The 26,240-nt window shown below is 48.5% G+C and overlaps 1 protein-coding gene across 3 annotated transcripts in view; it reads right to left on the bottom strand.

Annotated features, from left to right (window-relative positions):
* The window catches only part of NRP2 (neuropilin 2), a 117,463-nt gene that overhangs the window by 47,564 nt on the left and 43,659 nt on the right, over positions 1–26,240 (bottom strand). For all 3 annotated transcript variants that reach the window (XM_004674358.2, XM_004674362.2, XM_012727060.1), the window contains exons 5-11: positions 26,034–26,189; positions 24,157–24,326; positions 22,216–22,371; positions 9,673–9,817; positions 6,597–6,946; positions 4,737–4,881; positions 91–207 (exon numbers count right to left, since the gene is read on the bottom strand). In XM_004674358.2, the coding sequence (XP_004674415.1) occupies positions 91–207; positions 4,737–4,881; positions 6,597–6,946; positions 9,673–9,817; positions 22,216–22,371; positions 24,157–24,326; positions 26,034–26,189 (1,239 nt within the window). The remainder of the gene's footprint in view (positions 1–90; positions 208–4,736; positions 4,882–6,596; positions 6,947–9,672; positions 9,818–22,215; positions 22,372–24,156; positions 24,327–26,033; positions 26,190–26,240) is intronic.

The raw sequence follows: 26,240 nt of genomic DNA on the forward strand, positions 1-26,240 counted from the left end.
AGGGCTCCCCATGTCCCTGCCCAGCCACAGCTCAGCCTAGGGGGTGCCCATGCCACCTGGAAAAAGTATGACTCTGACCCTAACCCTCACCATCTTCAAAGCTGCAGTTCCCCCCACACTCCGTGGCCTCCTCGTCAATGGGATATGGGGTGGTGGTCTCCTCGCTCTTCACCGTGGGTCCCAGTGTCTCCACTGTAGGCTTTGAGTCTGTGAAAAGGCAAAACAAGGACTGTGAGTGCCACAGTGACCAGTGTGGAAGCCAGCAGGAGGGCGATGCCCAAAGTGAATGAACATTTAGAGAAGGGAGAAGAAAGGAAAACCAGTGTGGACACACACACACACACACACACACACACCAAGTTGCACCTGTGTGTGGTCAGTGAGGTGAGGCGCTTTGTTGTCTGAGTTGAACAGGATGATCCTGAGCTGCAGAAACAGCTGTGGCCAAAATGTGGACATGGAGCCACGAAGTGGACACAGAACCACACTCTACTCCAGCAGAGAGGCCACTTGAGACAGGACCCGTGGGGGCGAAACTGACCCAAGGTAGGGCCAGCTTGTGCTTTGGGTATTTCATTTAACACGACATGGGTGATGTGTCCACACAAAATGAAGGCTGCCCATTCACACTGGTTCGAAAAAAAATCTCCGTGGTTACTGAACTGAGCTTCCATCATGCGGAAATGCCTCTCTGAGCTCTCCGTGGGGGGCTGGCCAGCCCTGCTTACCCAAGCACACACCTTCTCTTTCCAGCCTTTGGGGGTCAGACAGAACTTTTTTTGAACCAAAGCTAACTGCACCCAGGGGACCAACCTTTAACAAAATTATCAGAAACACAATTTCCAAAGTCATAGGCTAAGCTAGACAGTTGGGAGGGAGCACCCCAGACACTGCTCTCCCTGTTTGCACCAAACTGGATGGAAAGGACACGGATTCAAAGGACTGCAGGCGCCATTTGGTCACAGTAATTTGGGGCTGTGCCCTTACACTGGGTGTGGCAAATTAAAAGCTTCCTGGATGAAACAGCTACTGTTAGCAAGGGAGGTTGGCTGGGGCTTGGAGAGAGTTAAGAGTGGGGGAGGAGATATCGAGGGGCTCTGTGGTCTGTGGTTGATAGGAGGCCTTCAGCAGGTCAAGGACCTTGGGGAGGTGGCCCAAGGGGATCGACTGCTAATGGAGTATGAAGCTCTCAGGGGCCCAAAATACTGTAAACTTACAAAATAGCAGTGCTTGTACAACCTCTTGACTTTGTTAGAAAACAGTGAATTGCATAATTTCAGTGGTAAATTGATACTTAAATTGTATCTGTTTAAAAGTGAAAAATAGGGCCTCCCTGGTGGCACAAGGCATTAAGTCTCAGCACTATGAAGCTATCGTCAGCCATTGCAGCATGAGTTTGATCCCTGGTTCAGGGGGTGACCCACATGGTGCAGACCTCTCCTGGCCTGCCCACTGTTCCCCTCAGCAGTGTACTTCATCGATCTGCCTGTTCTGCTCTCCACTCTGTCTCTGGTAAATCCTCTCACCCCTGAGTGCTCCTCTGGCCTGTATTCCAGTTCTTGTATGCATAAGTAAATAAAAATAACATTTTTTTTTATAAAAAGAAAAAATAATTTTTTTCCCTACGTGAAGCCATATATCCCCATAGTAAATCTCCGGACTTGTCAACATTGGCAACTGATTCAAAATATATTAACAAGTAGCAAGCAACACACCTGGCTGGGCCACACCTGGCTGCAGGCAGTCGGCTCTGACCTGGTGCTTGGTGACTCATTCATTCACCCATCCATTCACTCGTCTGTTTGCTCACACCACTCATTCAGCAACCATTTACGAAATGAATGAAAGGGTGAGTCAGGCCCCGGTGGGGTAAAAGGGATCCCAGGAACTGGTGTTCAAGCCCACATGTTGTGGGGCGGGGTCTCCACCCCAGACTGCCCGAAAGGGCCGGAGTATTATTCCTCCCATTGCTCCTCTGCACCACTGTATATGATTAGGCGCTTTGTCAGGCTCCCTTCAGGATACCATTTAATAAAGCCAGGACCGAAGGAATCACTAAATACGCTGAATAGCTTTTTCACGGTCGACTTCCCATCTTTCTGCTATTACACACTACGCACATAACCTTTCATATTTCCCTTTGCCGTGTCACCTGTGGCTCACGGTAAATAGCAAATAACCTCGAAGCGTCCTAATTTGTAAGTTCAAATTTGTCACTGTGTCATAGAATCTCAAACTCAATTGTAAAGCAAACTCTGGGAGGTAAGGCAGGAAGTAATCACTTGAAGCACAAACAAACAGGTGAAGCTGCCTTGTCAAATTATTTAGCGGTGGCATCTCAACCAGCCCATTATTTTTTTGGTATCCTTCTGGGGTATGCATGAAGAAGTGAACCAAGGACAAGTCACAGGAATAAATGGAAATTTGAAAAGCAAAAGAAACCACCTGGTGTAGGGAATGGCTTTCAGAAATACACAGCAGCAAAATGGGTAAGGTGGTCGGTGGAGATAAACGTGAATGCAAGAAACTAGGACCTGCACGGCAGCAAGAGGGCAGAGGAGCGAAGGCCAGCGAGGCAACGGCAGCTGGCCTCTGTGCTCTGTGCTTGCACGGGGCGCTAGAGGTCACTGCCCATCAAACTGCACCGCTCCCCCACAATTGAAACCAGATGTGAGAGACTTCAAAGGAAGGAGGCCAGGCCGAGAGTAACAGACCTCAACACTCATCTTCCAAGTGGCCAGGCAGGACTCTGGAAGGAGAGACCCGTGCTGGCCATCACCAGTATCATTTGGGCCACGTTGGGCTGGGGGAGCGTAAGTGGACCAGGCTATTAGCAACTATCCAGATGGTCTTCATGTAGGCCAGCCTGGGAGAGGGGTGGCATGGTGGGCAAAGGAGGGGGAAACATGAATCCGCCAGTCCCCAGCTAGCTGGGCAACCTCTGCCAAGTGGCTCCATCACCCCGGGACTTAGTTTCTCCATCTGTGAAAGAGACGTTGGCTGAGAACTGTGATTTTTTTTTTTCTTCAGACATATGTCATGCTCATTAATAGGTTGTGGAATCAAATTATTGGGCATGACTAGTATTTTAAAAATATGGGCCAGGATATTTCAGAGTGGCAAGGATATTCCGGTGGCAAGGATGAGGGCTGCTTTGGGATTTGTGGCGTTTACCTCTCAGGTCAGGTTTATGTCCTGGTGCCAGCAGCGCAGGCACTTTCAGCCAATCAGTATCCATTATTCTACCTGACCCTCACAGCAACCCTTGCAGGCATAGCTAGACTGCTGTCACTCCCATATTTGACATGCGAAGAGGGAGCTAACTTAGCTGACACTGTGCAGCAGCCATCAGCAGAGGCAGGACTTAAACTGGGGAATCTGTCCCCAGAGTCCAGGCACTGACAATACACTACACCTCATATGCACACACGTGTTTGCCTGCAGGTCAAGTGGTTCATGACACAAACTGCTGTTCAACCAGGGGTGACGGTCAAAAACATTTGGAAGCCCCTGGCCTCCCCTCCGATTCTGAGGCTATGCACACAGCCAGCTCGTGTCGCTGATGGAGGGGACAGTTCTCAGCACCCGCCGGCGCACAGGTGATGCACATGCAGCAGGGAAACTTGGCCTCAGCCCTACATAATGGGAGTAAAGTGTCTCCCTGCTGAAATTGTTCACCGGGGCTGTCTTCAATCCAAAGGTGAGCGAGGCTAATTTGGGCCCGATTCCTGGCCTGCGTGCCTCGACGGGACTCCTCTGCACCATCCCAGTCAGCACGCAGGCAGCACTTTTCTCCCTGGGAGCCAAAAGCACTTATCCAACATGCCCTTATTAATCCTTCACAACACCCTGCTGGGTGAGCTGGTGACAGGTACAGCTCAGACAGGAAAATGGAACTACCTGGGGCCCTGGAGGAACGGACATGATGGCTCAGCCTGCCTGCTGCTCCGGCGGACACCGGGGTCAGTGCCCCCCCCCCAGCTCTGTCTGTGGGCGGTGAGGGGTACCTGAGGAGCTCTAATGCCAGCTTTGCCTAGAGCGGAAGACAGGAGGGCCTGACTCAGCAGGATCAGCCCTTCCTGGGAAACAAGAAAGGGCCCATGCACTCCCTGGACTCATGGGCATGAAGGAGAATGGAGGTGGCCTGGCCCGCAGCCTGGCCACCTGGCAAGGGCAGGACTGAACAACACTCTTGCCTCGCTCTGGAAGAAGTCTTGTTCCTGTCAGCTCCCCCGCAACAAAGTCCCTCCTGAGCAAATAAATGCCTTTTACAGATGTGGCTTCGAAATGAAAATGAAATCTCTCGGCCACTGACATCTGGAGACCAGATTCAGACATAAACCGATTACTTTATTATCATGAGGGGTTTTTTTCTTCCCTAAATCAACAGCCAAAGCCCTCTGGCCTGAAGAGTCAGGGTCTAATTGAATTTGGGTGGGTGGTGTGTGGTTATGATTTGTTTTTGAGAGACTAGGGTTGGAGAACTGAAATGATCCTGTAAAAAGAGACAAAACACATCTCTTGAGAAGCCATCCCCAGTCCAGAGGTTCCTGTGTCCATGGTTTGAGGCAGAAGAATACTGCATCCAGGGCAGGCAGGGGATGGTAGGGTTTCTAGGGACGAGTTTTCACCAGGGACCGCTGCTCCCTCTCCCTGCCTCCACCTCCTCCCATAGTATTCCCAGAAACCAAGGCCACCACAGTGTGAGGCTGAGAGAAGCAAAGGCAAGGTCTTACCTGTCCAGTCACAGCCCAGCACCTCCAGCCGCATCCCAATTCCCGCTGGAGACCACCTCTCGGGGTACACCCTGACGTACTGTGCCGGAACAGGGTCGAATCTTCGAATGTCAGGAGTGTCATAGTGCATGTTCCCTTCAAACAGCTGTAGGGGAGACAGGTTGCTCAGTTCTTATGGTGGTCCTGTCCTCTCCCCCTCCTTTCAGAAGGCAGCCTCAGAGTTGACTCATGAGACTGGACATTATGAACCCTTGAAGCCCCACTGTCCTCAGGTCCAGGTTTTCGTTCTTCGGGAGGGTGGCTAAGGCAAGCATGGAAAATAGGGAGCAGAGGGATGTGGCGATTGCTAGCTTCTGCCTTTTATTCTGGACTGACAGGGAGGTCTGTGGAATTAGGCTCCCAATGAGTCTTTAGCTGCTTGCCTGGAGAAGAGAAGGGAATTTAGCTTGTCTTGTCCATTGTGAAGCTCTCAGTTTATCAGAAAAAGAAATTCTTGAAAGTATAGCTATAGATCGTTGTAATTGAATGATGGTCAATTACAGTTGACCCAGTTCCCTGAGAGGCTGAAAGGAAGGGCCAATCCCCTTCTCTAAACTAAAAACAGAGTCCTGTGGTCACACATTGATAGCCCAAGACTGTTCACCCAACGTTTGTTCAGGGGAAGCAGTTCTGCGAGAAGCCTCCCTCAGAGCCCCGGTAAATATAACTGAGGCCAGGTGGGGACCCTTGCCCAGTGTACAGCCAGGAGCCACTGATTTAGGGGACTTCTGCTGAAGCCCCCCTGGGTTTGGCAGTATAACCTGGCTCCACAATTCCAGGGTGGGGGCACTGTCGGAGGAAGGGCAGGCCCCAACCGGACTGAGATCATCTCCTTTCCCAGGCCCCCAGACTGGTCAAGAAGAGCTAGGGTCAGCTCTCCCCAGGGAAGCCTGTTGTCCAACTTCTGTTCCAGCCACTGGAGGTTCCGGTTACCAAGGGCAGAGTATTTCTAAGCCTCTAGAACTGTGAGTTTACACCACCATTTTGAAACATCCACCCCATCCCTTGTCTCTGCATTAAGAATGGAAATATTTGCTCAGCAAAGGGGGCTTAACAGAGATATGTAATACCCCTTCCTTGTCAGGGGCCCTACTCTTCTGAGGAAATGGAGGGGTAATGGAGATGAAGACCGGAAACCCTGGCTAAGCTGGAGGTTAACCCGGAGAGGTACAGGGGCGTCTCGGCCTCTCCCCTTCCTGGGGCTCCTTCGTGCCCCAAGAGGAAGGCTGACCTTCACTCCTCGATGGCAGGAAGGGTGGGCTGCACTGGCCTGCACTTCCTGCCTGGAGTAAGTTTCTCTTGACACTGCTAAGCCAGAGCATGAGTGGTGGGAAAGATCCAAGCAGTCAAGACTAGGAAAACAGAGGAGTGTAGCAACGTTCAGAAAAACATGGTTGTTCTTGGAAATAATCCCCTTGTTTCCATAGTTGAGCCTCCAGAAACCACACCCCCTTTGGATGTTCAGCCAATTCTAAGGAAACTTTATCTGAAAGAGGGCATAAAGGATGCAGAACTTTGTAGAACAGCAGTGTTATAGGGGCTCTTGAATTAGACTTGGGTGTATGAACCCCGGCCCTATCACATGTGTGACCTTGCACAAAGTCAATCTTACTTTGGTCATTTAGGAGCTAATGAAACTTCCAGAGACATTGTAAGGGTTAAAGTCCTAACAAGGATTGAAACGGGCAGTTAGCAATCTCCCATCTAATTGCTTTGTTGGATTACAGGGATTTGGTGATGACTGTCGAGATGGGGGATCAGCATCTTTAACTTAACTTCCCCATGTGGGGTAAGATTACAGGGGTGTCCAGGAATATCTACCTTCGGCTGCTGGGTCCTGGGGTCCTGGATGTATTCCCAGTCCTTGCCATTTAGGCTGTAGGAGACTTTGAACTTGCGCACAAAAGCCCTGGCTTCCACGGCTGTGATGCTGTCTCCTCCGCGGGCTCCCTGGATGATGACGCCTTTTACCGTCTTGGGCGCTCCCAGGTCCACCTGAAGCCACTCCTCACCAGGCTGTGCCTGAGGGACGCGGGGGAACCAGCCTGAGCGGCTGCTGACCAGACGAGCAGCACTGGGGCTCCAGAGGTACTCACGGGTGGAGGAGGCCGAGATCTGCGAGTCGGCTATGAGGCCGGAGAGCATGCCCAGCATGTTGGAGCAGGGAGCATCTGCAGAGAGCGAGGAAAATACAAGCGGTCACGGCTGACACCCTCTTCACTAGGAAGAACCCCCTGACCGCCCTTTAATAGGGAGCTGTAAAAGAACCCAACTGTCAGCACGGATTTCTTTGCATTTGGATCTAGTGGAGCACTGGAGTTAGAGTCCAGACTGGGATCAGAGCCCCTGGTTCCTGTTTGCTCTGCCTCTTGCTAGCTTAGGATCACTTGCTTGGGCAACTGATTGAATTGCTGTTCCTCGGTTGAGGTGTATGACCTTGGGCAAATGTTTGAATTGCTTGGTACCTCGGTTTCGTTAGGTCTACAGGAGGGTTAACAGCAGCACTTAACTTTTGGGGGTTGTTTCAAGGATCCTAGTAGCTCCTCTATGCAAGTTCACAATAATCAGCCAAGGACTCTCAGATCCTTGTCTATGAGACCAACCCCCACTTAACCTCCCCAGGGATGCTGAGCTGAACATAATACCTGCGTGACTGTTTTCTCAAGAGGATGAAAACTTCCCTGGGGGCTGGTGTTTACTTCTAAGTGTGTGATACCACTTTTTTCACTGCCTGTCATCTTTCTCCCATGCTGTTCCCACAGTCAATGTCGGTCTAGACTTTATCCACTGCCTAAGCTGAAAGGTCAGCCCCAAATTTTCAGTCATCAGTCACTTAGGTCTCCTTAGTCACTGCCTCTGCCTCAGTCGCCTGGCTCTTTCCCTCCAGGCATGAGCCTTAGCTTATCACCATCCTTGCACTCCTTTCTTATCTAGCTTGTCCACTAACTTTAAGTTGCATGACGCCAGAGACCCATCTGCTTTTCTCTCTTCTCTGGCCCCAGTTCCCAGGGCGGGGCCAGGCCTTAGCAGATCCCTGATAAATTTTGTGGACTGAATTAGTGAGTGGACAATGCATAGGATGGTCTCCACCAAGGCAGGGGCTACAGTGTGCAGTAAACCCCTGCAAACTGAGTGGCAGACCAACATGATCCTCCAAGTGGTCCTGTTTCTTCTGTCCATTACTTTCGATCTTCTAGAAAATGAGTTTTAGTTTTGTTTTTTAATTTATTTATTTATGCATACAAGAACTAGGGTGTAGGCCAGAGGCTTTAGGGAGGACAGGACTCACCAGAGACAGAATGGGGAGCAGAACAGGTGGTTCTACTGAAATACACTGCTGAGGGCAAGACAGAAGAGGTCTGCTGTGCCATGTGGGTCAGCTTCCTGGCTGGGGATCCAATTAGTGCTGCAGTGGCTGTGGACAGCTTCATAGTGCTGAGACTTAACCCTTTATGCTCCCAGGGAGGTCCCTGAAAATGAGTTTTAACTAAGTCCTTGATGGTTAGCCTGTGCTGGCCTGGAATAGCAATGTGAAGGGATAGAAAACAGTCCCTGAGGTGCAGTTAAGGTGAACCACTCCCATAAAAGGGAAGCCAGGTCTTTGGACAAAGCTGACCGGGTGGGGAGCTGTACCCATGTTTAGGAGTGCAGTTTCCGGTACGTCTAATTCTTAATTGGGTGACTTTGGGCAAGCTGGTTAGCCTGCTTGAGTCTTGCTTTTGTGCCCCACTTATCTCATAGAGTTGGTAGGGAGAGGAGATGTTATACAAGATACGAATGATACAGACTCTGTGTGAAAAAGAAGTGTTTTAACTGGAAGTTTAAAATGGTCACACCGTGGACTTGGGTGTGACCCCTGGAGGAGGGGCACCACGGATTCTGATGCTTAACATGGCATGTCCCTATGGGTGCTGGGACAATTAGGGTACAGAATGGTGGGTGGGTGTGCCCTGAAGACCCTCAGAGTCAAATGGTCAAAGAAGCAAGTCACATGCTCTGGGCTGAGGCCATACGATGAAAGGCTGAGCTTTTGTATGAATAGTCTGGGGTCACCCAGCACCCTGTCTCATCCATAACAGTGCACCAGCTTCCCACACTAGCTCAGTTCCCATTCCAGCCCCTCCAAGCTGTCCTTCACCTCTGTGCTCCAGGGGTCTCAGCTCTCCCTCCATGCCCCACCAACCCCTTTCTGGTCCTTTCAGGCCAAGTGCCATGGTGCAAGCTGAGCCCACTCTGGATCCTATTCCCTCCTCTGATCCGCAGGTAATGCCTGTGAGGCCTCTGTCCTTGCTCAGTCATCACCTCCACAAAGTCCTCCCTGATCTCCCTTTTACTGGGTCAATTCTCTTATAATACATTTCTATTTTAAGACACTTATTGTAGTTTAGATTTTACATTTATTTGTAAAATCACCCCCTCTTCCCAATGTGTTCAGATGCCCACACAGAACTGGACCTGTCCTGTGTATCAATGGATCTGCAGTGCCACGGAAAGCTCCTGGCCTCTGTTGAAGCAGCAGGGGCTCTGAATTCAGACTGCCTCAATCCAAACCCTGGCTCTACCGATTTACAGATGGTTGCTCCACCTGCAAATTGGGGAGAATAAAAATACCTACTTCATAGAGTTCTTATAATAGCATATCTTCAATGCTACACAAATGTTAGCTAGTAGAAATAGTAGATGCTTAATAAGTATATACTGCACGAAGGAAGAATGAATGAGTGAGTGAGTGAATGAATGAATGAATGAAAAGACAGACTGGTAGGACCTGAGTCCTTGAGCCAATCCTGTAAAGGTCATAGAGCACAATCATGCTGTCGGCAGTTGGCAGAGGGCTGAAAAGGGCAGCAGAGCCTAGAATGCAGTCAGCTCCCCAGTGCCACTGGGATCCCCTCACCTGTGACCCGGCAGCCGAAGAGTTCCAGCCGCAGGGCGATGCCCGAGTGCCAGGTCTGAGGGCGAACCCTGACAAATCTCGTCAGCACCGGTGTGTGAAGCTTGTTCAGAACCACTTCTGTCGCATCATTGTTGGCTTGGAACACCTGTAACAAAAGACCCGAGATTGCGTTACTGAAATTTCTGTTTGTAGTTTAGCCAGGGGTACAGTCTTCTTCAGAGGGGTTTGGAAAGTCCTCTTGAATTTTATTTCCCTCAAGCTTAAACATAATCAGTGAGTTTGTTGTTTGAGGCTTTTTCAGAGGCACCATGAAGAAAAAAATTTAATGTCTTACTCTGTTCTAACTTGAAAACAATAAATGGTCCTCACAAAAAATTTGGAAGCAAGGAAAATTTGCCTCTGGGCTGAGAGCAAACAGAGGAAGGTGGCTTGAAAAGGAAAACACTTTCAGAATCTGGGAAAGAGAAAAAAATAGACTATCCTTTTAAAAACAGAGTGGAAATGTCATCTTTCAGGACGAGCCGACCTCACGTATTACTTGAACTTGCCTCTCGTGTTACAAGCATATAGGGAAATAGGCAAGGTGTTTTACAATTACAAAGTGCTTCAATTGTTTTTCTTAGTTACTTGGAAACCTCCCTGGTCTGTGAATGGGTGAGAGGGTGAGGGTGGGGGGCAACATCTACCCCCACTGCCCTCATGTCAATCAACACTTTCTTGGTTCTCTCTGGTCTTTGTTTTAGGGTTAAGGTTGCAGACAAGCCTTTGGAGTCTTGCTGTGGCTTCCTCTTACTGTAGTCCCACGCTGTAATGAAATCCATCCCTGTCCCCATCTGACCAATGCATCTCTTCTGGGAGGAAAGGCTTTTTGGAGTAGCTTTAATCCAACATGGTAGGGGCAAGTCCGAGTTTACCAGATGGCCCAAATCAATAACTGCCATATGGACCTTATGCTTCTTGTGCTGTCCATTAAACAAAAAAATGTAGCTAGGGCAAGTGTGTGAGTTTCTCTTGGGTTCCCTGAATTAGGGTGGAGGGAAAGACCAAAGAACCAACCGCTGCTTTTAATTCATACTGGCGCAATCAAGTCACTGTAAGTCTGCAACAACTAGCCATTTTTGCTGGGGTGGGGTAGAGGTGGGGCCAGATACTTCCACTGAAGGTCACTTTTTAACATGCAGGTGTTTGTGCACTGACAGGGCTCAGACAACAGGAGTGGGGAGTCCTGAAAACAAAACTACATCTACAACATTTTGGGAAGTGTGGGAGTGGTATGTTATTAGCTCCATGTTATCAACGAGGAAACGGAGACTCAGCAATATCTGTTTGGATCCAATGATTCTAGGATGCAGGCTTGTGGTTTCCCAGATTGACTACAATCTTTTAAAATAAATCTGTAGCATTTCTACAAAGACTGATAGTTAGGTATCATGAGCCTTTCAGGGTTCCAAGCATAGGGTGGGTGGTGGGTGGAGGTGGAGTCCCTGCTCAGTGATGCTGTAATCTCAGCCTGGAATACTCTGGTAGCAGCAAAGAGCAGCATGGAAACTCAGAGCTGATGAACAATGTGTTCTTTCTTCCCCATGAACTCCGTCATTTGGCAACCTTGAACCCACCCTATTTCCCACTTGCTGAGGTCAAAAGTTAAGAGGCATTTCATACGTAGCACACCAATGATGGTAAGGGCGAGGGTAAGAGCCGTCATTACCTTTAGCAACCAAACGAGACGAGCTTAAGACAAACAGGGAAGAAATAGATTTTCAGAGCCCACCACACTCAACTCAAACTCCCTATGCATGATGATCCCACCAGCTGCCCAGCTTGCCACTACTCCCCGGGGAGTATCCTGCCTGGTCCTAAGGCCACCTGCTGTCCCACTGACCAGAGGAGCCGAGAGAAGGGCTGATGGACCAGAATTGGGGGATCTGGCTGCTTCCTGTACAGTGCTGGGGGAGAAAAAAGGGGCAGGAGAAAGGCCAAGAAGGCAGAAGAATGAGGGTGAGAGCTTGACCTCTGGGAAAGGCCCAAGCCTCCGAGAATTCAGTCTGAGAGGGACAACCAGAAGAAGGAAACAGGCACAGGAAGCCTCGCCAGCCCGTTCTTGGTTTCCTCGGTGCCTACAAAGGGCTCCACAGCCCTGAGAGAAGGGATGGAGGAAATGATGCCAAGGAAGTGAGACTCATCAGTTCTAGAATTCAGCACCAGGAAGAGGCTTTTTGCTTGTGTGTTTGATTTTGTTTCATTTTGGCAAGGAAGATGCACATGCACCCTTGGCTTGCTGATTTGAAAGATGGTGTGAGCAGTGCGGGACCGCCACAGCTTTGCCCCCTGGGGTGGTGCTTGGTAGCGTGTGTGGCCACCACCAGGAGATGCTTAAGGGGATCAGCACCCGAGCTGGATTTGCCATGTGAAAACATAATTGGAGCGATGAGTGGATCTGAACTTTAACACGATTGCTAATTTACGGAGACACACCATACTGGTACCGTTTAGAAACACAGCACGTCTTATGTGTTTTTAATATCCAATTTTATCTTATCTGACCCCTTCATTTTTCAACCTTGGCAGGCAAAACCAAGAAACCATTTCTTTTTCCACTCTGCAAAGAAATGACTGTGTCTCTGACAGCCCTTAGGACGCTGGCATGTGGCCTGGGGGTCACACGTATGTGCGCTTGCACCTGCTGGTAGGGAGGTGCTGGTCTCCCCAAGGTTGCAGGTTTTGGGCCCTGCCTATAGTGGCATCGGAGAAGTAAGCACATAGTTAATCTACCCCAGGCAATCGCTGTGGCTGCTCAAATTGAATTTCATTCTGCCATTTCGTTTTACTTACTCTTCTGCCCCGGAACCAAATAAGCTTCTTTCGATGTGGCCTCTTATTATCCTTATGTTTCCAAGGCTAGTTCCCTCTTGGCTCCTTGTGCTCATCACTAACTGCATGCTACTGTCTGGGCCCTGTGCTAAAGCAGTGCCATCTTTCAGCATACTCTGAGTGGGGGGTTGTGGGAAAAACCCCCCAACACCACTGAATCAGGCCAGGGCTTAGGCTCTGCTGCAAATCAGCACATAAGTGTGGACAAACATCACTGCCTCCCTCAGGCCCCAATTTCCTCCTCTGATAAATGAGCGTTATTGTATGGGGACTTGCAAAGGATCTTTCTGGCCCCCAATTCTAAGGCTTTCTTTTACCAGAGTTTGCCATCTAGCTTCAGGTTTGAATTGCCCCAAGAGAGCCCACATCATCACGGGTCATTTTAGTTACCCATTTTCCCTTCTGGCCTAAGTGCCTTTATGGGCAAGTGCTGTGGACTTTAATACACTTCAGATCGTACCCAGAATGCAGTGTGAGTGCTGCACTCAGAGGAGAATACACCTTGTTGATGTTTTGGCCCAATAACAGTTCAAATTATTAATAATCAAGAGTAATGAATAACACCACCTTAGTCCTTACATATTGTCTTTCACCCAAAGATATCAAAGTACAATTTATGAAAATCCATTTTTAATGAAATATTAAGCAGTTTCTATTTTTCTGACCCAATGGATTTACAAGGTCTCTATTTTTCTCCCTGCATTTCCCTATTTATAGCTGGTAAATGCTATCATATATTATACATCTTTATGACTTTCTCAATGCTTCTGTGGTTTCAGAATCACCCTTCATATGTTTTCTGATCAAATTCTCTAAGATGGATTCTTGGCTTCAAGTCTAGGCATCGCAAGGTAGAGGGTTGTGTGCCTGGGAAATGATGCCAGGAAATTGGTTTTACTCCCTATTCCCTGCAATCACTATAGGCAAATCAATAAACCTTAGATACCTTGGTTTCTCCTTCAGGAAAATAAAGTCAATAACAGGCTTGCACACTGGAGTCTACCAGTCCTCCTGGCTGGTTGTGATGCCTGACAATAGGGAGGACAGATGTTTGAGGAGAGGCCACATCACAAGAAAGAATTAGGTCTTTGTTCAACGGGGAGACTTCAAGTTCTGAAAGCCACTGACACCCAAGTCCCACCTCCAGGCCAAACATTTTCAGCTCTTGGTCTGTAGTGAGTGATCATAATGCTAAGAAAACTCAGAGGAGTGTGGATGGTACACCCAGACAGCTATCAAGACAGACAGCTATCAAGTGTGATGATTAAATTACAACATCTGCTTGAAAAGCTGGATGTCACAGATGGTATACATATTTGTTAATGTTAAAATAAAAATGCTAATAAGTAGCTTTAGCACCCAAAGGAAACCCAGATGTGTGTTCAAGGTGATCTCAGCTTTCTTAAGAGAAGGAGATAGTGCTAATTATACAGGTAATTATTAAGGGACATACACACAAACACACTCATGCATATTTTAACAAAGCAACGTTGAACAGAACGATTTCTTCAAGTCTATCTCTGTAAACCAAATTTAAAAAACAAACCAGAGCACAACATGGTTGGGATAATCCATTTGGTGCCTCGCTGAATTCTGAACATAATCCAGCACTTTCCAATTGATTCTGGAGACCTTTGGTTTATTTTCAGTAGGATAGAATCTGAAACCAGCAGCCCTTTATGGATTTTCTGACTTGTACCTCTGGGGAGGGAGCATCTGCCAGTTAAACTAGCTGCTATCCAACAACCCAGTTTGGAGATCACCTACCTCCCCACCTCCCAGAAAGAGAAAATCAACATGTTCTCACCGTGCCTGTGAGCTCAGGAGGCAGAAGCTATACAACCCTATGTAAAATTACATATAACATGTATGAGCGAATAAGAAACATCTAGTCAGAAAGCATCTCTGTAGATTCAGGTGTCTTTTCTGGGGCTTACCCCACTCTGGTCACAGCCACCTCTCCCCCGAAAGCCCCTTTTTAAAAATTTACATATCTATTTACACTATTGCTCATTTTACAACAATTTTTACTTCCCCCCGCCCCCCTTGTCATCACCATAGTCCCCCTCACTTCTCCCTCCTTCTGATCCCTCTCTGTCTCCCCTGTAGGATTGTTCTGGTTTATAATTGTCTGTTTTTGTCTTGCTGTGTTGTAATAACAATACACTATATTTCCCCCCATGGCTTACTTGAGTCTCTTAAATTCCTCCTATAAGTGAAACCATTTGGTATTTTTCCCTTCCAACTTAATTTCACTGAGCATAATCTGAAGGTCCTTTCTTAAGTCCCCTTTGAAGAATAGTGGTGACTTCAGCGTTGCTGAAGACAGGGAGCATTTTGGGCTATTCGCCTGGATGCCTCTAGGTAGGGGGATTTTTTTTTTTTTTTTTTTTGCCAGATCTAATCCTCTCTTCTACAAGACAAACCTCTGCCGTCAACACCCAGCGCACAGTGGAGGTTCATTGCCTTCAGTAGAGAGGTTCATTGCCTTCAGCCCCAGCCACTTGGTAGAGACCGGGGTACACTCTGAATTTGGCTCCCCAGCTGGCTGGCCTCATCCTAAGGACCTCTCTCATGCCACTGCCCTGATCTGCTTAGGGCTTCAGTATTCAGCCTGCACATGCCTGTCTCTTCATTACCTATGGTGTGACCTACAGTTTATTTCTATTTTGCTGTAAATATGTGAATGCGGTCAGCTCCAGGGACTGCAAAGAAAGCAGGAAATTTTTCAAAGCCAACACAGTGCTGGAGCCCTGAGGTAGAAATTGTGCATGAGATGTTCTTCTTCTTCTTTTTTTTATAAATAAATATTTCTCTCCACTAATAAATGTTTCATTGCATCCAAAGTTCTCCTATTCAATCTACTTGGCACAGACGCTCAGGGAGGAGGAGAACAAAGCAGGCAGAAAAGCAAGGTGGCAGGAATTGGGGGCAGAAACTGAGGAAAACCAGTAGCATGTTTTAAAAATTCCTCTCAGAAACAATTACACCGACTCATCTTTATTGCAGAACCCAGCGTCTGTCCTCCCTCTCCCACCCCTTCCCTCTTGCATTTTCTCTAAAACCAGCCACTGGGTCTACACGTAAAAATAAATTGTTAATCAATGAATGCCATCCTAGTTAATTAATTGTTGCACCAAACAGTAAGGGTGGGGTTTTTGTGCTAGGGGAGAATGATGTTAAGGTAATGAACTTTTTTTTTCCTGTTTGTAAACCATAGTCCTGCCATTTCTATCTTAAAATTCTTCCCAAAACACCATAAAAAAAAATTTTTTTAAAGCTGCTTTCATTGTAGTGGTTGTGGGAAATTTGCCAGAATCAAAGTCAGAAGGTATGTGTTTGTGTCTTCTGCCTCATCTCTCCCTTTCTCCCTTTCTCTCCCTCTCCCTCTCCCTCTCTCTCTCTCTCTCTCTCTCTCTCTCTCACACACACACACACACACACACACACACACACACGGAGAATTTAAGGACAGGTAGGGGTGATGGGTGGGGCAGGGCAAAGAACGTTCCCCGCCCCCCAAAAGCTCATTTATGACCCTGGCTCCTCCGCCTTAACTTTGGGGCTGTTTTGGTCATCAAGTCATTTGCTGACAAGAGGAGGAGACAGAGGAGCAAGCGTGTCAGGCCAGGCCAGGCTGACTTCTCTGGGGCGGTGTGGTGGGTGGGATGTGCACATCCCCATCTGTGTGCCTTGTGGGGCCTTTAGATTTACTGCAGGATTATGTTACCCCCATCGAGACGCTGAGCCCTGGAACACAGCACACTAACAGGATTAGGGTTTCAGGGTTTGAGACAGGAAAGCACCAGGGAGGACAGGAGAGGAGGGCAGCTGAGGGGTTTGGGGCTGGGGGAACGGTGGAGGGAGGAAGCGCAGCACAGAGAGCACAGAGCCTGGAGAAGAGGCTGGAGAAGGCCAGCTTCCTGATCCTTGTCCTCTGGAGAGCAGCACACACATTCTAACTGGGTGGGACGTTTCTTCCACATGCAAACTCTTGCCACATTTTGGTGGCAAAACAGATGTTGCCACCATTTTGGAGGAGGTGCCTTCAAGTCCAGGTGGGCAAAGAGAGCAGAAGGGTGCAAGGAGGGAGCCCACCTTCCGCTGCTCGAGGCCTCAGCAAACCGCACCTGCAAAGATCCCAACCATCTACCTGCTGGGGTTTTCACTCCAAACTCATCTAGAGGTGCCCGGGTCACAAGAGTGTTTTCCCAGCTGCAGCAAAGCCTTCCACGCCCAGCCTCCGTGCGCAGCTGAGGCCAGGCACGAGGCCCTGGAAACACGAGGAATCTAGCATCCAGGTTAAGAGCGCCAGGGAGGCTGGCCGCTGCTCTTGGGTGACAACTCAGCACCCATGGGAGCTGTGTGAAGCCAGCCATGGGCGCCTGCTAGGAAAAGGTTCCGAGCTTATGTATAATGAAATTTTCCATCGAGCTTCCTAAGTGGAGAGGCCGAAGGTCTGAGCTCATCCCGTGGCAAATGGATAAAGGACAAACCTAATTAGCTGAGACACTGGATTCTTCTCAGCATTAATCGAGGGGGTCAGCCCAACTGGGGGACTTGGATTTGCAGAGGGCATGGGCAGTTTCTGCACACACATCTGCCACACCAGGACAGGCGACCACACTCGTGACTCCTCAAGGCTGGTGTGTGACCAGCAGACCGTCCGAGTCATCGTTTTAGTCTTATGTAGGACTACCATGATTGCATCAAAAAGGACAGTCGAGCCGGTCATCCGCGGGGAGCTTCAAAAATACCTATTTTTGAAAACTCAAAATTATTATCTGAGGAAAAATTGCACTCCTAACAGAAGATGGAGGTCCAAAGGGGGGATGTTTTTCAGAGGCGGCTCGAGTACAGTACATCAGAGGGCTGGATGACTTATCGCAGTCCCTTCCAGACCTATGATTTTAAAGAGGCAGATAAATATCCCATGGGGCCTTGTTACTTTTTAAATTGATAACTTGCTTCTGCTCAAGAAGAGCTTTGTGGGGCTAATACATTAATTATATCTACAGAGAGCCTTCCATCTACAGAGCCCGGCTGCTTTGCCAGGGGCCGCGGTTCCACGCACTGTGGACAGATGGAAATACTGAGGGAGCTGTGAGGAGACATTTCCAAGGTCACCTAGCACATGAGCAGAGAAGATCTGAAGATAGACGCCACGTGGCTCTGTGAATGGACTCATGTGGAGGGGGCTTGGTTTTCTTGATAATACTACGTTGAAGATAATGTTACAGAAGGTTTTAAATTCTCAAACGGTCTTCAAAATAATTTGCTTCAATTTAGAAAATAAACACAGGGTTTTGGGAGCAGGGTGTTTGTTTGTTTGGGAGGGATGCTGCCAAACTAAACAAACAGGAACTTCTTTTAACCCCCAGGGTTCTATGACAGAGCCCGAAGTCCAAAGCAATGAGCCCCCTGTTCTAAGCCTGCTATCCATGCTCCACTCTCTGGAAACTCGCAACTCTCAACCTGTGGTCAGGCCATCCAGGAAGCTGACCTCTCTCCTGATGCAAGATGATGAACAAGTCTCTGATCAGCTCACTGACAGCACCACCTGGAAGTCAAGTCTTGACACCCAGGTGCCTTCCACAGGGAGGCCCTGGCTCTCTAGTCTCTGGGGTAAAGGACTTAGCATCTGGGAGCTTCAGTCTCAGTCAGTGAGATGCTATTAAATTCTGCTGTGAGGAGACTGGTGCCTGAGGGATCTCAGAGCCCCTTGGAGGTCATCATTACATTAATTCGAGGAGCTTGGTGCTCAAGCGCTGGGATCCCAGATGTACCTCGTTCCTGTCCTCACCTTTCCACTCTCCTCTGGCCATCAATATGTTTCTGGAACCGCCAGAGAGCACTGCTCTTTTAGCTCAGATTCTCCCACTTGGGGGAACAGGCTGGCAGACGAGAAGTGAGGTAACCAGCATTACAGCAACCGGGATACGCCCACATGTGCCAAATGAAGGAGAAGCCACGATAGGCTTTGCTCAGCCATGAGGGCAATGGCCTCTGCTCCCCAGCCCTGACCAGTCACTATCTCATTCACAGCCAGTGCCTCTGAGGTGAGCAGGACCCTAGCAAGGCCTCGAGGCTGCAGCCCTCCCATCTTTCTCCACACTCCACCCTTGGTTTGTGTACACATTTGTGTCTATAATTACACACACATGAACCTTCTACTGCTGTATTTACAACACCATGCCTGTGTCTGGGGTGTTATTAATACAGCTGGTGAAACCAAAAGCAGTAGTTTCTGCTTGTGGTTTCTGAAGTAATATATGTGAAGTAATTTGTATAATCTAAGGGAGCACATGGGCTGGATATGGGCTCCATCAGGCAGACGCTCTCTCTGCCTTGTGGTTACGCCATAAATATGTATAAGGCGGCCCCGCCCTAGGTGAAAATCACAGGCTCCAGATTTGTGACATGTGGAACTGGATAAATTTGGGGATGTGCTGTACACGTGGCCTGCGCAAATGGCTGTGTTTTGCCAGGGGAGGCTTGCAATACCCACCACCAATGCAAGCATCTCCACAGGCGTTCTCACCATTACCTGCTGGATGGAAAGAGACTTAAGAAGCTGCTCGCCAGCTGGGGGAGGTTGGAAGAGAGTAATCTTTGTCACCTCCTGGCTGTAAGAAGAAAGTTGTTTGCTCACAGGCCCAGGCCTTGCCTCAACCCAGGCTGGGACCAAATTGTAAAGAATGTTCTGTAGAGAAATAGCCCAGGCATCCCTCCACCACCAGCCCTCATTAATCTTGGTTTTCTCCAACCTCCCCAGCTCCTTGGTCTTTGGTACACTGCATTGGTGTTGACAGTGACCAGGGACTTGGAATCTTGCTCCCACACTTCTGCCCCCACCCCCTCTTCCCACACCATGTTCCTTGGGGTCTCTGCAAACCCGCTGCTATACCACGGAGCAGAGCAGGCAGCTGCCTGCATCTGCGTTGCTCTGCTCACAGTCCTGCCATCTGAACTTCACTTTCAAGCCTACCACCGAGCACCAGCTAGCTTGGCATGGTGCCCACCATCCAGCAGCTACAAAGAGAAGCTCAGTGGTAGCGCCCTGCATAGACAGAGCCTCTCCCTGAACAGCCCCCAAGCCCTCTCCTCAACCTGCCTCCCCTTTGTGCATCAAATCAAACAGCAGCAGACCTGACAAATCTATTTGGCACGGTTCACTCAACTATTTCAACCTGCAGTCCAGAGAGCTGCGCTGACACGCCATGGACAGTGCAGGATCCGCACATCAAATACAGACATCTGGGAGTGGATCTGCGTGTGAAGGAGCAGTAGATCTCCCCCTTGGACAAAAGGACTGGGCAGGTGGCCCCTGTCCCCAGCCACACCCAAAGTGGGGCGGGGAGGTTGGAAAGGGGGCCATGTCTAGTTGGATGAGGAAACACACCTTTGTTTGGCTCAGGAAAAATTGCCAAACCTTACTTGGGAATGGCAAAGCCCAGTTTGCCTACCACTGGGTGCCAGGAATGCTGTGGACAGAGTTCTCGTGCCACCCACTCCCTCTCCACTCACGCCTTCTCCCTGCACCCACTCTTTTCAGTTAAGAAGCTGCTGGAACTCAGAAGCTCAGCCAGGCAAATGAGGGCCTGACTTTCATTCTCCTGTCTCTTCCTAAATAGCAGGAGGATGAATTTCTAATTGGGAGAGAAAGGTTCTTTCTCTGCCCTGACGTCCTTTATGTGGACAGGACTGATTCACTCAATTTTTTTTAAAAGACATCAACCAAAAAATGAAAACCAAGTTACTCCTTGGTGGCTGGGGAGGGAGAGGATTTAGCCAAGAGTGAGAAGGGGAGGCAAGAGAGAGGAAGAAAAAAAGAGAATGAGGTATCTGATATGAAAAGTTGGGAAGAAAGATTCTAAAGGAGCCCAGAATGCAAAATTCAGTTCTCAGGAATATCTTCCCTGCAGAACAAATACCATGGATAAAGCCAGGGAGGACAGTATTCTATCAAAATGTGCAGTGCTAAGGTATTTCCAAAAGCAGATTTCCTACAAATGGTGTTTTAAATAGCATCCCGGTCCATCTGTGTGCTTTTAAAATCAGCTTATGCTACAGGATCCCTCTGCTAGTGCTGCTTAGTCATTGAGCCTGGACCAGGAGGCGATCAGGTGAAATCCTCCTCCCCCAGGCCCAACCCTACCCAATTGCTGGCCCTCACTTGCTTGGCTAAGCTTCTGGGTTCCAGCAGCTTCTTAACTGAAAAGAGTGGGTGCAGGGAGAAGGCGTGAGTGGAGAGGGAGTGGGTGGCACGAGAACTCTGTCCACAGCACTCCTGGCACCCAGTGCTAGGCAAACTGAGCTTTGCCATCCCCAAGTAAGGTTTGGCAATTTTTCCTGAGCCAAACAAAGGTGTGTTTCCTCATCCATTAAGGCGAGGAAGTCTTTCAACAGCTAAGTACCTCACTTTCTCTATATGCTGAGTGGGGGAACTCGTGTGTGTGTGATACCTGGGAATACCCAGAAGCCACGATTTTCAAATGAATGATGCCGCGTTACTATGGTGATTTTAATGAGACAACAACAACAACTACTACTACTCCGTTTGAAACTCGTGTTTCCTGAGTGCCAACACACTTCAGGGTTTTCTGGGTCCAGTATTTCCAGTTGCACCAGTAAGAACAAGCTGCCCTTGAACAGGACAGGAGCTGAGGAAACTCCAAGGGGAAAAGATCGCTGACATTTCTACCTTTGGCCACATGGCCCATTTGGTAACTCACCATCTGGCAGGCCAGGGACTGGTAGAGCTGCAGCCCGAAGGAGAGAGAGCACCTCTTCTCCCTCCCCAGCCCCCTTCAGGGCAGGAGGAGCCCCTCCAGGGAGCTTCAGGACAAGCTCTCACTCTCTTCTCACACCCAAGAGCTGGCTTTCATGAGCAGAGGTCCCCCCCCCGCCCCCCCCCCCTCCCAGCAAGCCCAGGTGGTTCCCAAGCTTCCACCACTGAGGTGCCCAACAACCAGCGCAGCGTGGGCGCCAGCGGCAGGCCTGCTCACCGCCATGTGTCTGAGGCAAGCCAAGTGCCAGACATCCACCCACAAGTACAACAAAAGCCCCGCATCACCCTCACGGACACACCTCCGGGAGCCAGCGACACTGAAGGCACCAGCCGAGAAAATGCAGTGCCTGGCTGCCAGGCGTGATTGCCAGTTCAGATCCCATCCCTGACAAACTGAATTTCTCCTCATTATTTATTGTCCTCTTTCTTCTTCAGGACATTGTGATTCCCTCGCAGCATTTGTGCCCTTTCATTTCCAGACCTCAGTAACTCCTGAACTGCAGCTTCATGTGGTTTTGTGATTGTTAACCCAGCATGTGGAAGGGACTCAGGCCATAAATGCCCAATGAATTCTGTATGGGGAGGCACGGGCTGGGAACACATTTTCTCCTTCATTTGCAGTCAGAGAGCACTCTGTGAGTTCTCCCTCCCTCTCCCCCCTCTCTCTCTGCTTTGCAAGATGCAACAGTAGTGGGGCTGTTGGAGAAACGGTGTTTTCCAATCATTTTCCCATAAGAAAGAGCATTTTCAGGGCTAATATCTTCACGCCCTACCAAGACTCCCTGAACAGGCCTCATCCCAGTTCAGGAGGGACTTGAGCTCCTTTTTCCCACTCCTCCCCCACCATCCTGACAGGCCTTTGAGATGGGAAAGACACTCACCTTGTGGTTTTTGCCATGCCGGTACATCATCCAGTCTTCACCGTTGGTGCTGACTTCCAGCTTGTAGGACTTGACATAATAGCCATTCTGGGTTTCCCTGGAAATTGCTCCCTGTGTCGCGATGGCCGTGAGCATGGTTAGAAAGCGCAGGTCCACCTGGGGAAGGAAAGTGGAGAAGGAAGGAGATGGTGACTTTCACACCGGTGGCATCTTGCTTTCTCTTCAAAGGGTGCATTGTAGTACTTGGCTCGCAACCTGTGCCTGAGTTTCATTCAGATGCGCAGGTGATCCTAGTGGTTTGCAATTCCACTAGACAGTTCAACTCAACTGCCACAAATTTGGACACCTTTGGAATCATAACTTGATTCTTTTTCTTTTTTTCTCTTTTCTGCAAATCTGAATGGACAGTATTAAGTTAAACTTAAAGGAATCCTTCAGCATCTAGCGTTATGACCCCGTCTGTCTAATCTACAAGCTGCCTTGGCTCATGAAAGCAAATGCTATTTTAAAGGAACAATCGCTAAATCCACTTCAATCCAATTCACTTATGATGCCTTACTTGCAAAAGTCTCAGCTTATGGCTGTCTTCCCTCCCCTCAGCCCCTCACTCCATTGTGTATTTAGTGGCTCAGGTCACTCAGGGGTCAAAGGGCATGCAAAGTCTGCCCAAGCAATTAGGCTTATGTATTGAGTCCTGACCTTTTTGCTCTATAAGGAGGATGGCCAACCTTTTCAGGCATCTCCCGTCCTACAACATCGAACCTATTTGAAAATTGCTAGATGTCATTCCTTTGCTTGCCACTATGCTTTTAAATGGTGAGCTCCACGTGATCAAAATTTAATCAGCACAATCTGGTACAACTGGATTCAGCAAGCAGTTATTGGCTATTTAAGATTGTACTTTGCATTCAAAATTAATATATGGTGCTGTATGTATATAAGAAACAGGTGGGAAGGGGGAAAAAGTATATGACTAAGGAGCAAAAATGAAGAGGGTAATCAATGGATAGACGACTTTAATGGAGAATTTTCTGGTGGCTTTGCAGGATGAAAAGGATTTGGGAAAAGGCAGAGAAGAGATCCACAAATAGCCTTCAGGCTGTGCTGTTAGAACTTCTGTAGACCCCTGGCAGTTTCTCAGTTGCCCCTCTCCCTCTCCTGCCTGCTCTGAAGCATGCTTCTCAGAGCAGAGCTTACCACATTGCCTCAGAGCTAAGACAGCTTGTCAGTGGGTCACAAAGACTGTTTGCGGTGTGTCACAAAAGTGTTTGGTGTTCTACATGGGACTAGCAGCTTGCTCTTCCTTGGGGAGGACAACCAGACCAGTATGGAGTGCAAAGGATGATTACTCACCAGGAGCTGGAAGTTTTATTCAGAAGGCAAGTAAACAATACTTTTAAAAAGATGCTGCAGAGCATCTGGGCAACCAGAGTTTCATTCCGGTAGTGACATTTCTCCATGTGTTCTTCTGATCGCTATGTGCAAAACCTTCCTGGCAGGGCTCCCTCCAAATAGCAAAGATCATGAGAAGCTGCCATGCTCAGCCAGCAACTCAACAGGCCTGCCCACCCCCTAAAGTCTCTGATGTCTCCCTGTGCCAAGAATGAAGAAGATCTGGAACTGTTTATAGAATGTTCCTTGAATATCTACAGTGACAGGGCAAACATCATGCTAGCCAAGCAACTTCTGTAAGCTAGTAATCTTCACTAGGGCAAGGGGCAGTGTCCACACTACTCATCCTTTTTATCCCAGCACCTAGCACAGTGCCTGGCACAGTCTATTTATGGCCAGCGCATGTCTGTTTGCAGCGACGGATATATGGAATTATAAAATCTGTTGTGTCTATTTTCCTGGTGTCCTCTGTCCACTCTGGTGGAGGAGCCCACCTCACCCATCCAAACATGTTGTATATTCTGTGCATTCTGGTAGTTGAGTAAGTACCTGGAGATACTCCTTGCTGGAATCCAAGTTGGGTGTCCAGCCATTGTCATCACCATGGAGACGGCTTTGTTGAGGGGTCCACCTCTCATCAGAGTAGGTAGAGGAAGCACTGATCTGTTCATTAGCAATCCGGCCAGACTCCATTCCCAGAGGGACGTTGCATTGAAAGTCTGGGAAATGGAGATGGTCAAGGGAAGAGTTAGGTCTTTCAAACTTAAAGCCCTGGGGTCCCCCAAACATTGTTCCCTTCTAGGGACAAGTCCTTGCAGGCACACCTTGATTTTAAAGAACTAATTATACATACATATTTTAAAACTGACTACGTCTAGGCATAGCGCTTGACAACCCCTCTGGGACAGAAAGAAACTCAATTGGACCTAAAAGAAATCAGGCTGTGGATAAATAAAAGTCATCATCATACAAATTAAAAATACAATCTAAAGCGCCAGAACTGTTAGTGCTGCAGGGTACGGATGCTTGTGGATGCCAGATGCACTGTTACTGAAAGGCAAGTAAATGTTTGAGACCTTGTGGCCATCTGGGTGGGCTGATACATCTTGGGAAGCCTGCCTTATTAATAAACACCCGAGGGGCACTTTTGCTTCTTTCTTTTTCATTCAACTGTCTCATGAGTTCGGCACAGAAGAGACACATTACAGTGCAATAAGTACCTGTCTTTGGGAGATCTCTTGAACACATGCATGTCACTCTCTATTCCCCTGCACCACCTGTCTGGGCAAACAGACCCAGAAGTCACTTATTCTGGCCTTGTGCCATCAGTTTAATTGCTGTCTTTCCCAGAGATATCATGGACACTGGTCAATATTTGTGTGTGCGTGTGTCTGATAAGGACCAGCAATCACTTTCAGGCATCAAGCCTGCTCTTTTGCTCTGTGACTGCACTGGTCATTTGTAGGATCTGGTGCAATTTGCTGTACTGTTTTCTTGTCAGTCAATCTCCTTGAGCAATTTGATTTAAAAAAAAAAAAAAAGCAAACCCCAGTGGCTGGCTGGCAGGCCGGGCCGCTGTGTCTGTGTGGCAAACTGTCTCCAACCAAAGCAAGGTGTTCTGGCTCTAATCACTCTTAAGTGTTTTTGTTGTTGTTTGTTTTTCATCTTAAAGTTATCATTTGGGTTTCTAAGTGGAAATAGCAGCACTCGTCCAATAGGAGCTACTCTGAAGATGTAGCTCCGGGCAAGATGTAGTTCCGATGGCCTGGCCAGCAGGTTCTATGACAGCTGGGTCAGCGCTGCATGGGTCAAGCTCACATACTATATTTATTGGAAGTGTGAGGATACAAATCCACACCAAAATGCCCAAGCAATGTACCAGTCTGGTGATGGAAACTCTATGCAGGACCAAAGATGTTCAACTTCAAAAACATAATATTGATATGCACATCTCCCAGCCCCACAAAACATGTTACACACACCTGTGTGTATACACATACATGCATGTAGTATATGTAGTGTGTGTGTGTATGTGTCTGTGCATGTCGGGAAAGAGTGAGGTTTATAATTGCTCAGCTTTGACACAATGGCCACTGAGATTCGGAGGAAGGCTCCAGACTCAATAAATATAGGTTCAGAACATCGATATGAACACTGCGACCTAAGATAGTCCTGCAATTTTCTCTGGGAATCACTAATTCTCAATACACATACTTCTCTTTTTATATATAATGAAACGAGTACCAGGCACAGTGTTATTTTCATTAATCTCTCCCTGGCAAGAGGATGCAGTTCCCATTCCTTGAACTTGGATGTCTGCACATTCTGGAGACTCCCACTCTCCTTGTCTCACAGAGATCAGCCTCTCTTCAGTCTACACTCCCATCCCAGTGAGAAAAGAATTATCTCCCAACCAGCCAACTCACTTTCTAGCGGCTCCTGGTGGACCAGGTAGTAGCGTGCAGAGAAGCCATCCTTGGCCACCGCCATGTCTGTGTGAAAGGTCAGAGAGAGGATCCCCGTCGAGGAACGGAGTTCAGATGGGGTTTTGGTCCCACAGTACTTGCCAATCAAGGGACCAACTGGACACGCCGGACAAAAAGAGGTCAGAAGAGATAAAAGTCAAACTCCAA

Source organism: Condylura cristata, unplaced genomic scaffold (assembly GCF_000260355.1).
Source record: "Condylura cristata isolate star-nosed mole 26May11 unplaced genomic scaffold, ConCri1.0 scaffold00002, whole genome shotgun sequence".
Taxonomy (NCBI): Eukaryota; Metazoa; Chordata; class Mammalia; order Eulipotyphla; family Talpidae; genus Condylura; species Condylura cristata.